The 16,273-nt window shown below is 33.2% G+C and overlaps 1 protein-coding gene across 1 annotated transcript; it reads right to left on the bottom strand.

Moving 5' to 3' along the window:
* Positions 1–130: 130 nt before the first annotated feature.
* LOC18446223 (B12D protein) lies at positions 131–1,543 on the bottom strand. The gene is made up of 3 exons (XM_088848619.1): positions 1,407–1,543; positions 601–689; positions 131–437 (listed from the first exon to the last, which is right to left on the bottom strand). The coding sequence occupies exons 1-3, from the start codon at positions 1,428–1,430 to the stop codon at positions 287–289; spliced, it is 264 nt and encodes an 87-aa protein (XP_088704745.1). The 5' UTR covers positions 1,431–1,543; the 3' UTR covers positions 131–286.
* Positions 1,544–16,273: the final 14,730 nt, after the last annotated feature.

Below are 16,273 nucleotides of genomic sequence, written 5' to 3'. Positions count from 1 at the left end.
GGCATCTGCCCCCTAACCAATGATGCCCCAAGCCCATTCCCAGTAATCCCCCACTCTCTCTCTCTGTTTACATGTAAGGAAAAGGCCTGCTTTATTTGAGGAAAAAATCACAGGAATTAACGAATTTTCAATTGCTGGTGCAATACATTCCATGAAATTAATATGTTCTTTTTCTCAAATCAAGTATCTATTACATGCTGAAGAATCAGAAGTAAAATCCCTCTCTCTCTCTCTCTCTCTCTCTCTCTCTCTCTGGGGTTCATCTGTAAGAGGATATACATTTGGATTAATTCTTGCTTTCAGAGAAGATTTTGTTAATGGCGGGCATGATTTCAGGTGGGCGGGTTCGGAGGAAGTTGCGGAGGCTATGTTCAGCGTATTTTTGGCCTTCTTCTTCATTGTCAAGGACAGCCGAAGTGCGATGAGCTTTGTTGATTCTGCAAAAACATGACAGTGGTGGTCCATGGAAGATTAGTATAACCAAGAAAGAAAAAATGCATGGTTTTTCTTCTCTTTTTCCTCCTCACCGATTGGTTTTGCTACTTTTTGAGAAAAAGGGTAGCCGGATTTAGAGTTGAAAAATAAAATTGAGAGAGAGACCTAACGTCCGGGTTGAGGAGTAGGTTCCGGGTGAGCTGAAAGATGCACAAACTCGTGACAAAGCCCATGGCGGCCATCAGAGGGTACACCTGAAATGCATCGTGTATGTGAATTAGTCCATGCAACCAGTGTTCGATGGAACGACTCGGGCCGTACTCGTGCCCAAGCTGAGTACTCTGGCCGAGTAATGTATAAAAAAATGTTAAAAAATAATAAAATATATATGAGAAATATATGTTTAAAGTAAATTTTTTAAAAAAAAAATCTAATTGAGGTTAAAAAAGTAGTACAAAATAGATTTTGAAAAAATCAATTTGTAATCGGGGGTATTTTTTAAATAATCCAAAAAGAAAGAAAAATGTAAAAATAAGTATTCATGGCCAAAATACTTTCCAACCTTTGTCAAAATGATAGAACGCATAAACAAAATATGTTACAAATAGATTTCTAAATTTTAATTTTTTTAAGATCCTACACCCAACTCAGATTTCTTCATCTTTTGTTTTTTTTTTTAAGTTTCCCAAATTGAACGCCAAGCTCGGGTATTTACTCGGGGGAGTAGTTAAACTCTGCATGCAAAAGAAAGAAAGCGAGGCCAATGTATTGTGTTATGTGAATTAGTCCATGCAAGAGAGAGAAAGAGTGAGAGAGAGAGAGAATGCTTGGTAAAGCCAGGTTCATTTTAGAGAGAGAGAGAGAGAGGGTAGAGAACAAGGTACATCCGAGTTGGGACCAATGCTAGGATCTCTCTTTCTGAAATTCTTGTCAAGAAAATAACAGAAAATTGAGAGCATGGGAAAACTTACCTCAGGCTTAATCCACCTTCCCATTTCTGACAATCCAACAATTTCCTTTCTTTTAAATTCGTTAGTGAAAATGTACTTCTTTCTCTCAATATATGATTTAGTTAATATCTCTCTCCTTTTATATAAAGAGATGAAGATAGGGACCTTCCTACAATCAAGTTTCGGTTATATTTGGAGCAGCGCGTCGAGGATAAACAAGTCGTAGGTCTTGACTTTGGTACTTTTTGGGCAAAAGCCCATGGTTTATCACAAGCCAACAGGTTTTCCAAAGCATCTTTCAAACACACATTGTGCTATCCAATTTTCCTAAAAGACCCTTATCTTTCATAGTAATGTCATCTCTCTCTCTCTCTAGGTTTAGTGATAGGGCAGTTGTTCAATAGCTTTTCTTTTCTTTTTTTTTTTTTTTTTTTTTTTTTTGAAGCTTATTACCGGTTTATAAAGTTGGATAATATGGATAGACGGATTAAAAAAAGACACAAAAAAAGAAGAAAAAAGAGAGACCCAGCCGAGAATTGAAACTCAGTTCTTCCTATTTCGTTGGATACGAAGGATAATTGTGTCATTTCATCAAATCCAACAGTCCTAAAATTAACTTTAATAAGAGGAAGTAGAAGCTAAAAATAACCAGTGGCATTTAGTGATTTTTGACGAGGAATTCCTTGGTGAATATTGTGGGCCGCAAGAAAAACTTTAACCTAAAAATACCAGGGGCTACGAGTCCCATTGTTTTAGAGAGTCGTTTAAGGGTTTTTTCCATTGACTATTTCTTGAGCTTGAGAACCATCAAAGGTCAAAACACATGCTCTCCGTCCCTTAGGGCTGGCAATGGGCCAGATGGCCTGGCCCGATCACCCAGCCTTGGAAAATTAGCCTTTCAGCTCTCCAAAGTAGGGCCAGCCCAAGTTGGCTTAGCCTGACCTTTTTTTTCTTTAATTTTTTTTGTTTTTGGTTAGAACCAGTGTTTAAAAAAAATTCGAGTCGAACCGGACTCGCCCGGTTCGACTCAGCAATCGCCATGGACGGATCGAATTGGCAAAAAAAACGGGAATCGTCCTGTTCTAGAGAGAACCGGACGATTTTGTACAGTGACTCGCCGATTCACTGTACGGAATCGGCGAGTCCCGTACGATTTTTTTTTTTTTTTTTTTTTTTTGTAATCCATGATAGATTTTTTTGTAATACTTGATCGATTTTTTTGTAATCCATGATCGAATTGTTTTTTTTTTTTTGTAATCCATGATCGAATTTTTTGTTTTTTTTTTTTTTTTGTATCCCATGATAGAATTTTTTGTAATCCATGATCGAATTTTTTGTAATCCATGATTGAAATGTTTGTTTTTTTTTCTTGTAATCCATGATCGAATTTTTTGTTTTTTTGTTTTTTTTTTTTTTTTTTGTAACCCATGATAGAATTTTTTGTCATCCATGATCGAATGTTTTGTAATACATGATCGAAATGTTTTTTTTTTTTTTTTGTAATCCATGATTGAAATGTTTGTTTTTTTTTTTTGTAATCCATGATAGAATTTTTTGTTTTTTGCTTTTTTTGTAACCCATGATAGAGTTTTTTGTAATCCATGATTGAATTTTTTGTAATCCATGATCGAATTGTTTTTTTCTTTTTTTGTAATCCACGATTGAATTTTTTGTTTTTTTTTGTTTGTTTTTTTTTGTAATCCATGATCAAATTTTATGTAATCCATGATCGAATTTTATGTAATCCATGATCGAATTTTTTGTAATCCATGATTGAATTTTTTGAAAATTTGTGATTTTTTTTTTTAATCCATGATCGAATTTTTTTTGTAATCCATGATAGAATTTTTTGAAAATTTGTGATTTTTTTTTTTTAATCCATGATCGAATTTTTTTTTGTAATCCATGATAGAATTTTTTGAAAATTTGTGATTTTTTTTTTTTAATCCATGATCGATTTTTTTGAAAATTTGTTTTTTTTTTTTTAATCCATATTATTCAAAGAAAAAATGAGAGAGATGATGATTCTGAGGCCACCCTATCCCAGCCATATTATTCACATATCGAGTCCCAACAGCAACAGTGTAGGGATGAGCACGACAGTGCAGGTGAGCATGAAGGATGATTTTAGATTGGAAACACAATAAAATACTAACACTCAGGGATTTGGGAATAGTCAGACACCTGCTAATATCGGTGATTCGTTTTTAGATCGAATCAATGAATTGTTAAACGAATTCAATCAATGGCACCAGCGTGACCAAGAAGAACAATAACGTCGTCTATCATTTTATTTTTAGATCATATGTTACTAATTTTATGCTTTATTATAGTCCATGTGTGTTGATATACTTATTCCATGATATTATATGTTTATCCTTTTGTGTGATGTAAATTAAATGCTGAATGGCGGTTCATGCAGGGAAAGAACATATCAATATTCGCATATTCATTCAAAAACATGAAAATTCTTAATGGAGTACCCTCATTTCTTATTGAATTCCTAAAAATCAATATTTATAATGAATTTTAATAATTTTTTCGGATTTTTTTTAAGCTTTATTCTGACCTATTCACTCCATTCCCTATCCAGATCGTCGATTCGCCGATCTGGATCGGTTTTTTGGAAGCCCGATCCGGGTCACCGATCCGTTTTTTAAACCATTAGTTAGAACTTTAGAGAGATACTCCAGAATCTAACTGTTTTAGAATTAGCCGAACTAAGACAAAGTATATTAAATGCAAGTAATGATAGGAGTAGAGACAAGGAAGTAGTAAAGATTGGGGATTGTATACAATCAAACCATTTACTTTTGATACAAGGTGTCACAATTACTTATAACCATTTGATGTGAAATTTGATAGCTTAGATATATCACAAAGTCCGAGAAAATTTCTTTTGAAGTTTGACCTTGGCCAATAGAATAATTGCAACCACCCAATTTCACATCTAATGGTCAAGATTAATGTGACCACCTTGTACCAACGGTAAATGGTCTCATTCGATATTTTCATGTTAAGATTGACGGCCAAGAAATACCAAAAAAAGTGCAAGTTCAATATATTGGGTTGCTAATCTAAAAAAATGAAAAGATTGATGAAAATGTCGCACATAGAATTAGAACTTGATGGGCGAAGTAAATATATGCAACCGAAATTTTATGTGATTATTGTATATTAATTGAGGTGAAGGGCAAGTTCTGGAGGACAATTGTGGCACTAGTTTTGCTTTATAAGGTTGGAATGTTGAGTAGTCAAGAAATAACATACCCATAGAATGAGTGTAGTTGAGATAATGATGTCGATATTGATGAATGGCAAGACAAGACAGAGTAGAATTCGAAATGGATGCTTAGAATTCGAAATGAATGCATGTGGGATAATTTAATTGTGACACCAATAGGCGATAAGATGAGATAAAGTAGACTTAGGTGTGATGGTTATGTTGTAGGCTTGCAGCGCAAACCAAGTATAACATGTTAGGAAGTGTAAATTAGTTCAAGTACTTAACTAATGAAAATAATTAACACTAAACTGCCTAAAATTTAAATATCCAAAGTCACTCTTATCATAAAAACTTAACTATAGAAAATATTTCTTATTTTTTACAAGATACAAGTTGTTCGTTGAGTCTCAACATAAAATGTCACATGGGAGGATTAGAATGTCATGAGCAAGTTCTTGAATATCAAATTCAAACCCTCATTACCAACTGTTTCAGAGCAGTGTTGGATGAAGTGCTTTAAAACTCGGGTGATTGCCGATTCGGGTGGGAATCGACTAAGACCGAAACAGTTCCAGGAGAGTATAGGTCCCGACCGAGTTCCATTGTAGAACCCCTCTTATATAGTTTTTCCTTTTTTTTTATACTTATCTATTTTCTTTGATCCCCTCTAAATCCCTACACCATAAACCGTAATTTTAGTTTTCATTTTATTTTATTCAGTTTTTAATTTTTATATATCACCAATTGAGATTGATCCAAACTCAATCAAAATCATTGATCCAACGATCTCATACGGATATGTGGGTGAACAATCCGCCCCACCAATTCGGGTTTTAAAACACTTGTTGGATGTATAAGCAACTCATACTCTTACTTAGGCAATCAGTAAGTGAAAATTAAAATGGAGACCTTTTGAGCCCACGATAAGGTTCCACATCCTTCTTAAATGTCCCAATGGATTACAACGATATTGTTTGATTAACCCGGTGCTTGAAACTCCTTTAGATTTGGAGTTATATAACTAATTATATTTATTTTAATTATCAAATAATTTGTTGATTAAGTTAATGATAATTTGGGGGTCACAATTATTATTAAAAGTTGGATATGAAATTGGACGATTGAGGATGTGTCATTGATTGGGTACAATGTCCAAAGTAAAATTTCTCAAATGTTGTGACATACCTCAATCTATTGGATTTCACACCCAATGACTAAATTGTAACTCTACCAAAAGGTAGATGAAAATTAGAAAGTGCACATAGATAAGGTGGGACAAGAGTTTTAGTAGGATTGGGGATAAGGTTGATTTTAATATTGGGCAAAAAGATTTAGGTCTCCTATTTTAATGGATTTGGGAAATTTACCTAGAGATTCATAAGAGATTTAGATAGAGATGGATTTATGAGAAAGATACAGATTGGGAAATTTTGGTGGGTCGAGATTTAGGAAAATAGAGAGGAGAGAGAAAATAGGAGGGAGAGAAAATAGGGAGAGAGAGGCAACCCGCGAGGTTAAAAAATGAAAGTACATATTTTTTTTTAGAGAAGCTTTATTTTATTTGGGGTTTTTTAGTTATTTATTTATTTTATTTGAAGTGCATTTAAAGGGAAGAGGTCTCTCATTGTAAACAGATTAGAAAATGATCAGAGAGAGAGTTGAATAAAGTTGATATTGTGATAAGATCTTTTCGGGATGGATTCCCTTACAGATTTTGTTTTTGGGGTAGATTCTTTTGTAGATCTTGTTTTTTGGGTGGATTCCCTTGCATACCTTGAGAAATGTTTATTCTCTCAACTATTTTTTCTTTTTTTATTTTTATTATTCTAGTTGTTATTTTCTCCCTATAACAATTGGTATCAACGCTTTAAGATCCGTGCTCGTGGTGATATGGAGAGCCTTGAGATCTTAGAAGTTGTTCGAAGCGAAGTTCATGACATGAATCAACAGTTCCAACGATTGGATCAAAGATTTGATAGAATAAAAAAAGAGCTAGTAGAGAGTATTAGCAAAGTAGTAGAAAAAGATCTACGAGATGTATTTCGTATATTATAATCAAAACAAGAGGAAGAAGAATATGAAGAGGCGGCTCTTGATACAACAAACAATGCTGATAACCCTGGAGTGCAACAAGAATATAGAGAGGTAGATCTCGATACAAAAGACGACAACGATAACCCCAATGTGCAAGAAATTTTGAAAATCAATTATAAAGAAGAAGATATGCATGATGCAGTATTCGAAATCCAACCAAGTGAGTTTGATGGAGAAATCAAGGTTGAATCCAAAAGCATTGTGTTCTATCTTGAGATAAGCAAGAAGCATTCCATTAATCGACTTAATAAAGCAATTGAATAAAAGGTGTCGACGCGCATGGTGTAACTACATCACCAACTTTTGAAAAGGGCCGTAAAAGATTTGAGTTTGATAAGCTCGAGGTCGAGCTTCTCCCAACCCGGGGAGAATGATGCAGACAAAAATTTTGAAAGTGCGCATAAATAAGGTGAGGTGGGAGTTTTAGTAGGATTGGGTATATGGTTGATTTTAATATTGGGCAAAGGGATTTAGATCTCATATTTTGATGGATTTGGGAGATTTACCTTGAGATTTATAGGAGATTTAGAGAGAGATGGATTTATGGGGAAGATAAATACCAATAAATTTTAGTACGTAAGGATTTAAGAAAATAGGGAGGAAAGAAAAACTAGAGGAGAGAGAAAATAGAGATAGAGGTGGCACATCAGGTTAAAAGAGAGAATATAGGGGAAGTACGTATTTTTTAGAGAAAATCTTTATTTTATTTAGATTTTTTTAGTTATTTGTTTATTTTATTTGAAGTGTATTTAAAGGGAAGAGGTTCCTCTAATCTTTATTTTATTTAAGGTTTTTTTATTTATTTTATTTGAAGTCTATTTAAAGGGAAGATGTCCCTCATTGTAAACCGATCAGAGAATGATTAGAGAGAGAGAGTTGAACAAAGTTAATCTTGAGATAAGATCTTTTGAGGTAGATTCTCTTGAAAACTTTGCTTTTTGGGTAAATTCCCTTGCAAACCTTGTTTTTAGAGTGAATTCCCTTGCAGGTATTGGGAGATGTTTATTCTCTCAATTGTTGTTGTTGTTGTTATTATTATTATTATTATTATTATTATTATTATCATTATCATTATCATTATCATTATCAATATTGTTATTTTCTCCCTGCAACAGTTGGTATCAGAGCTTTAAGATATGTGCTCATGCTGATATAGAGTGCCTTGAGATCTTAGAAGTTGTTCGAAGTGAAGTTCGTGACATGAATCAACGGTTCCAGCGATTGGATCACAGATTTGATAGAATCAAAGAAGAGCTAATAGAGAGTATTAACAAAGTAGTAGAAAATTGTCTACGAGATGTATTTCATATATTACAATCAGAACAAGAGGAATAAGAATATGAAGAGGCAACTCTCGATACAACAAACGACGTTGATAACCCCAATGTACAACAAGAATATGGAGAGGTAGATCTCGATACAAAAAACAACGTCGATAACTCCAATATGCAAGAAATTTTGAAAATCAATTATGAAGAAGAAGATATTTGTGATACAATATTCGAAATTCAATCAAGTGAGTTTGATGGAGAAATCAAGATGGAGTCCAAAATCACTTTGTTCTATCTTGAGATAAGCATGAAGCATTCGATGAATCAACTTAATGAAAAAATTGAAGAAAAGGTGTTGAGACGCATGGTGGGACTATATCACCAACTTTTAATAAGGGTCGTAAAACATTTAAGTTCGATAAGTTCAAAGTCGAGCTTCTCCCAAGCTGGGGAGAATGATGCAAATAAAAATTTAGAAAGTTTGCATAGATAAGGTGGGGCGTAAGTTTTAGTATGAGTGGGGATATGATTGATTTTAATATTGGGCAAAGGGATTTAGGTCTCCTATTTTGATGGATTTGGGAGATTTACCTAAAGATGTATAGGAGATTAGATAGAGATGAATTTATGGGGAAGATAAAAAATAAAAAATTTTGGTGCGTGAGGATTTAGGAAAATAGGGAGGAGAGAGAAAATAGGGGACAGAGAAAATAGGGAGAGAGACGTGGCACATGAGGTTAAAAGAGAGAAGATAGGGGAAGTACATATTTTTTAGAGAGATGCTTTAATTTATTTGGGGTTGTTTTAGTAATTTATTTATTTATTTTATTTGAAGTTATTTAAAGAGAAGATGTGCCTCATTATAAACAGATCAGAGAATGATCAAAGGGAGAGCTGAATAAAGTTGATATTGTGATAAGATCTTTTTGGTGTGGATTCCCATGCAAACTTTGTTTTTTAGGTGGATTCCCTTGCAGACATTATTGTTTGGGTGGATTCTGTTGCAGACCTTGAAAGATGTTTATTCTCTCAACCGTTATTTATTTATTTATTATTATTATTATTATTCTGGTTGTTATTTTCTCATTGCATCAACATGATTATTTATTTTATCCAATTTTGTAATTAAAGTTTCTAAAAAGAAGAAATTGACAAAAATTACATATTTTGTGATCCATTAGTATTAATAGAAAAGTGTACAATGAGACCATTTACCTTTCGTATGAGATGGTCACAATTAATCTTCACCATTGGATGTAAAATTAGACAACTGGATTTATTCTATCGATTAAGCTCAAACTGAAATTATTTAAAAAATAAATAAATAAAACTTTGCGAGAGACCCCAAATTATCAGATTTCACATCAGATAGTTATAAATAATTAACATCTCCTTGTATATAAAACAAAGGAAAAATTACGTATATATCCGTTATTACCAAAATATCAATTACATTCCGTTATTACTGGAATTTCTATTTTTTTTCACTTCATAACAAATTTTAAAAAAAAAAACATATTATTTTACCCTTTTTCGGTTTTGAACAACCGAATTCAGTGGATTTTCGATTGTTCAAATACCGAAAATGGCCCCGATAGTTTAACGATTCATCTTCTCTGCTCTCTACGTCTATGCTCTATGAATACTACAAAGGACAGTTTTATCCATTATCAGTTTTTGAACAACAGAAATGGTTATGATTTCGGTTTTTCAATAACCGAAAATGACCCCGATAGTTTTAACAGTTTGTCTTCTCTGATCTGTACATCTATGCTCTATGAGTGCTAAACATATGCTCTGTGAGTGCTAAACATATGCTCCATGAAGCTCAAGAATTATTTTGGATTTTGATAGCGTTTTTCGGATTTTGAAGGCATTCCACAGAGTGAAGGTATGTGGGTTAATTTTAGAAATTTAGATTGTATAATATTTTGATTTAGGGTTTATACTCAAGCGCACTAGTTCTTTCTCTTGAAATTGATTTAATTTCAATTAATTTGTGGGTCGATTTTGATTGTATAAGATTTTTAAAATTTGGGGGTTTTGATAACTAGGAATTTTGGGGTTTTTGTAGAACTCGAAATTTTTACAAGATATTGTATTGAGTTTATTACTTGTTTTAGTGTCTGTCAGGAAATTCACAGAACTATGATTGAATGATTTGTTTTGATTGCTTTGTTTTTAGAACTCGAAATTTGATGTGCTGTTTTGTTTTGAATGTTGGGCAGATTTTACATTATATTGTATTGTGTGTTAACTTTGATACTCTTAGATAGTTTTAAGTACAGATTTGTGATAGATTTAGTGATATCTTAGGAAAGAGTTGATTTTTCTTATTGATAGATTGAGTAGCTTAAAAATGAATATTTGTATGTGATTTATGATTCAAGTACAGATTTACTTTGAACATTTTGTAAATTCTTGTAGTTTTAGGAGTACGTAGGAAATAAATTACTTTATGCATGCAGGCTTCAATATTTTGGATAGTATAATTCGAGACTAGATTTATTTGAGAGCTCATTCGACATGTAAATTTGTGATCACTTATTTGGAGGTTTAATCTGTGACTTAGTAGTGTTTCATTGATTCTATATACAAATGCATTATGAGTTATTGCTATCTCTGTATTCATTCCTTTGTATTATGATGTTCTTTTGATAGAGTAGTACTTGTATTTGAACCTATAAGTTGAGTTGAAGAGTTCCATAACACTAGGTTATGGTCCAAAATTGACCATCTTTTCCGTTTAATAATAGCATGTCATTATTGTTTTTTTGTTATTCAGTTAAATTTTGTATATGTAACCTTATGATTAACATGGTGACCATATGGGGTTTCAGTGAATATGAATCGTGTCCATCCAGATGGGGGATACCCAGGAGGTCCTCATGACTCTAGTTTGCTGCAGCTTCATCCAAAACATTCATCCTATTTCATATGGGAAGGACAAGTATATGCATATATCCATCTGCTCTTTCCATTAGTTTGTTATTTTTCAATAAATTGTAGTATGTTTATACTATTGTGACTCATATGTTGTCTATTTGTTGTATTCCAGAAAAAACAAGAAATTAGAATCGATGAAAAGACTTTTCAATTAAATGATTGACATCTAACCCATGAGCAAGTTCAATTAGTGAACGCATCTGGGTTGAGTGCTCGATCTATTATCCGGCTAGATCGAATTGATCATCCTTTGGTCACAGCCAATACAGAGAGGAGGTGTTCTAAAACCAATTCATTTCATTACCATTCAAATTGATGAGATGACAACTACATCATTTGATGTTTATGAGATATTGGGACTAGCTGTGGATGGCGACATTGTTACATGTCATCTTATTAGTGACCTCCGAGAGTTCATAGAAAACAATTTGAGTATAGTCCCAATTGGAGGCAACTTGACAATCATCAAGCATGCATGGTTGAAGGCCAACTTTCACAAATTGCCACCTGAAGTTGTTAGATATACCCGAGCTTACCTGCTCTACCTCATCAACATCACCATTTTTGTAGATTCATTACTTGAAATAGTGCCAACGAGGTACTTACCATTCTTTGAGGATATTGAGGAAGCTGACAGATAAACTTGGGGTGCTGCAACCTTCGCATATCTTTATCTTTCCCTTGGAAAATCTTGTACTTTCAAGCGAAGATAGTTTAGTGGTTCAACCACTCTTATAATTCTATTTTTGTTTCTGACATAAGCATAATAGTTTAGACTACTTTCCAAAAAAAAATATTATTTATCATATGTTGATATAATGCAGTGCTGGTCTTATGAGCATATTATGCATATGAGGCCCATACCACATATTATCTCTCCAAATATGCCTCGGGCAAAAGATGGGAGCCACAAAAGAATTATTATGGAAATCCATATAACCTGATGCCTCCCATTAGACAAGAATTCAATAACCTCCCACCTAGTGAGGTTAGTATGTACTTTGATATTACAAGATTTATTATTGATTAATTTTAATTGTATTTAAGTATTTGTAGTTATTTATTGACTGATTGTCGTATGTTTGATTTCATATCATATAACAGGTAATATGGAATCTCTATTTCAAGCTTGATGATGCCGTTTCAGATGATAGGTGGCAGGCATTCGAAACAGCAATGTGCTTAACGACCCTGATATTTGACGATATTGTCAAGTCATATATGCCAGATCGTGTGTGCTAGCAGTTTGGAGCTAAACAGGGCATTCCAATAAATCTCATATATATTGGTAAGAGGTTTAGTAGACAAGGTGGGCAACAAGATTGGAGAAATATAAATTCTGATAAAATACATCATTGGTTGACTCGATATGAGCGCATGATATCAGACATTGAAGTGGATACTGCCAATGGGTTGCCCTCAGAAGAGTACAAGGTTTGATACAGCCGAGTGTCCCATCCTATAATCCATAATGTTGCTTACCCACCAAAAGATATATTGCAGGTGGTTCATGTGCATGAACCACAATATACCTCGAGGTTATGAGGACCAATTGGCATGTTTATATGACCTACAAATTGTTTTAATTTTGTAACTTACCTATTGGTTCCATGAAATTGTTTAAATATTATAATTACTTATCTTGTTTTTGCAAGTTAGTATAGTCATGTTAGCAATTTTGCAAGTTAGTGCAGTTCAGGCTAGTATAGTCATGTTAGCAATTTTGCAAGTTTGTGCAGTTCAAGCCAGTATAGTCATGTTAGCAGAAGCACTTACATTTAGACAAAAGTGGTATCCTGAAGTTTATAATCGCGTTAACAACGCGTTTGAAATGTTGTCTAAGTTTGTGCATGTGGACATGGATGATATAGAAGCCCGAATGAAAAATTTACAATGCAAGTTAATGATGAAGCTATACATGACGAGCCCAGACAAGATATAGTCGATAAAAGTAGTCGGGCTGCCGAAGACTTGAATCCATCTACACAACCTACGGTTGAGGAGCCCATATGGTATAATATGTGAAAGAAGCAGTATCAGGCCAGAAGCCGGCCAATGTAATGGTATTTTTCGCAATGTAATGCTTATTTTGGCAATGTAATGGTCTTTTTTACATTGTAATATATCTTATTATAATAAACTCCCAAGCAATGTAAAAGAAGCAGTATCAGGCCAGAAGCCGGCCAATGTAATGGTATTTTTCGCAATGTAATGCTTATTTTGGCAATGTAATGGTCTTTTTTACATTGTAATATATCTTATTAAATTCTGATATAATGTACATTGCTTCTGGGTCGGCACACTATATATCAAACATTATTTTTTCAAACCCACCAATAGTCGCTTTACGGGCAGCCTTCCAAAACAGCATCAACAATACTTCAATATTTGCTTACTTCTTTATAAAGCCCTTGAAGTTTTCTCTTATATGCCGCGTGCTGAATATTGAAAAACATGTGGGACAACATTTTTCTATTGCTTCTGACAGGATTTTCTTTCAATATGATACAATTGTTAAGGCAGATAAATTAGGAAACTCATTCAATAGCTCATTCAGTATAGTTAAAGAATCAATACTAATTCTGGTAGTTCTCTTTCTCAACCACTACAAATGTCATTGGAAAGAGTTTATTATTTGCATCTACGGCAATGACGCACAATAATATGCCTTGATATTTTCCTTTTAAGAATGTCACATTAATACCCATTAGTGGCCTGCATCCATTAAAAAAACTCATGACGTACGGACGAAAAGCAATAAACAACGTTTGAACCTGTCTTCATTTGTGTGGATGTGAACTTCGGCTCTAGGGTTGGTTTTTCAGAGTTCTCCATATATAAGGGGAGGTCATGATATTATTGTTCATATGATCCATCTATCATCTCTCTAGCAACCTCTTTTCCCTGCCAAGCTTGCATGTAAGAAAGTCTGACACTGTGATCGTGTTAGACATCCTTTATGATGTCTTTGGCTTTAATTTTTGGCTGGTCAATAATGCGGTTGTCACTTAATCATTACGAGCTAGTGCTTGATGGACCCTCCCAATTGGACCACTACATGTGTGCTCCTTAACCATGGACTTCACTTTGAAGTATATCGTGCTGTCAAAGCGTAAGCATCATACTTGCAATGTGCATCCCTTTGACTTACAACTTGTCCACACCCGCCCTCCTTCGCTTTTGTCAAACTTCATACAAAATTATTGTGGATAGCAAAATCAACCAGATGATTACGACATTCATTGACATTTTCAAAAGGGCAAGCTTTCTATGCTTGCCCTATAACATAGAAGTTCTATCCTCCGTCTTATCCAATCGTCCTTTCTGAATGGAGGGCTAAAATTGTCCCAATCACAATGGCACGTCTTTACACTATTTTATTTTTAATTTTTTTCTATAAACTATTTTGACACCAAATTTTGGACGTCCATTCTTCTATTAAACTCGCACTAACGAAAAATATAAAAAAAATATTTTCAATAAAATAAAATGACCAAAATACCTTTGAAACCTTCAAGGGATCTTTTGGTCATTATATTTTATCGAAAAATTATTTTTAATAATTTTATAGGTGCGCCCCAATGAGAAGATGACACGTACCAAATTTTATATTCATACAATTTGTATAAAAAAAAACTAAAAATAAAATACTTCGAGACATTGGATCTATGATCAAGCGGTGAATGGCTCTCTTGATCAAAATTGGACGGCTGGATGGTAGGGGGAGGATAGAACTTCTATGTTGTAAGGGAAGCATACAAACCTTTCCCTTTTCAAAAAATTGCCCAATTTTCAATTGAACCTCGTTCCCAACTCCTCTACATAGGTTCTCAAATGGTTCAATATCCTTCATATCACGCTCTGGTACAATCTCAGGCTCGGGCACCACTTGAATGTTCTCATGTTGATTAGGTAAATGAGCGTTACGCCAACAGTTGACAAAAGATAGAGTGTAAGATGAAGCAACAATTTGTGTACATAAAATATTAAAATAAAGCAAATTAAAGATGAAAAAGTAAATGGTAGATGTACCTATTACTTATAGATGGGCCATCACCAACAGGTTCTGCCGTTCGAAATTCCATAGATCTCCATTCCGACTACATCGATATCATCACTTCTATCAATTCAAGCTCACTAGATAGACTTGTGTTGTGCTACATCATAGCCGATTTGTTTGGAACACACGATGTTTAAATTTCCAAAATGATTTTTTAGTTTCTCCAAAGAACTATTTCTATTATACTTCGTAACCTTCAATTTCTCCTTTTATAAACAACACGTATGTTAGTTGGATTTGTCTCAAATGACCCCCCATATCGAATTACGAGTTGCACTCCTTCGGTAACCATCGTCAATGTTACTGTATTAAATGAATACCAAAATTCATATTACAAAATATAAATATAATAAGGAATACCAAATTTTTGGATATATCTAACTAATTTAAGGTTCATAAAATGTGAGTTTTAGATAATTGATAAAAATACTAAAAAAAGTCAATTATTCAATAAACAACAAAAAACAATAAATATTAAAACAAACACAAAATATGCAACAAATATTAATACAAACAAACAAATTGAACAATATTTAGCTAAAATAACAAATACAATATAGTGTACTACTAAATAAATCGATTGTTCAATAAACTACCCAAAACAACAAATATTCATACAAACAACAAATATTAATACCAACAACAAATAATTATACAAATAAATAAATTCAACAATATTTTTCAAATATTATTTATTAATCAACAATATACAAAAAATAATAATACAAAAATATAATATTGTATTAATTATCACAAAATTAATTAACAGTATAAGGCAATAGTATGAAAGGTACCAATCACAACCAAACAGAGAGCCAATCCCTTCAACTTTGTGGGATACTATATTGGGGCACAGAAAAATGCGTAGGATATGGTATTGGGGGACATTATTTTTTTATAACCCTAAAATATATATAAAAAGGCTCCTTTATGCTCATATGTTTAGTGTTTTTCTGATAAAATTTTCGGTTATTCAAAAACCGAAAATTTAGAATATTTTATTTTTAAACAACCGAAAATCAAATTCAGTTGTTCAAAAAGCGAAAAAAGGTAAAATAATTTTTTTTCCGTTATGAAGTGAAAAAAATAGATATTCTAAAAATAACGAAAAATATTTAGTATTTTAGTAATAACAAAAAATATAACAGATACATACGTAATTTTTCTTAAAATAAATAATACGACGGTGAATGCAATGGAGTATGACTCGGTGTCATAGCAAGATGACCATGATGCAAGTACCGTTGAATCAATTAATAAGAAACGTGCTAAGGCATCGCAGACCCACCTC

This window comes from Amborella trichopoda, chromosome 10 (assembly GCF_054954075.1).
Source record: "Amborella trichopoda isolate Santa Cruz 75 chromosome 10, AtrichopodaSantaCruz75HAP2 v2.0, whole genome shotgun sequence".
In the NCBI taxonomy this organism is placed as follows: domain Eukaryota; kingdom Viridiplantae; phylum Streptophyta; class Magnoliopsida; order Amborellales; family Amborellaceae; genus Amborella; species Amborella trichopoda.
Note: the sequence above shows the minus strand (reverse complement) of the source record. Positions and strands in the feature narration are given on the sequence as shown.

Coding starts and splice junctions, on each gene's coding strand:
- LOC18446223 (XM_088848619.1), bottom strand. CDS start 1,430: ATGGGAAGGTGGATTAAGCCTGAG. Junction 690..1,406: donor GAAGGTGGATTAAGCCTGAG/GTAAGTTTTCCC, acceptor GATGCATTTCAG/GTGTACCCTCTGATGGCCGC. Junction 438..600: donor CTCCTCAACCCGGACGTTAG/GTCTCTCTCTCA, acceptor ATGTTTTTGCAG/AATCAACAAAGCTCATCGCA.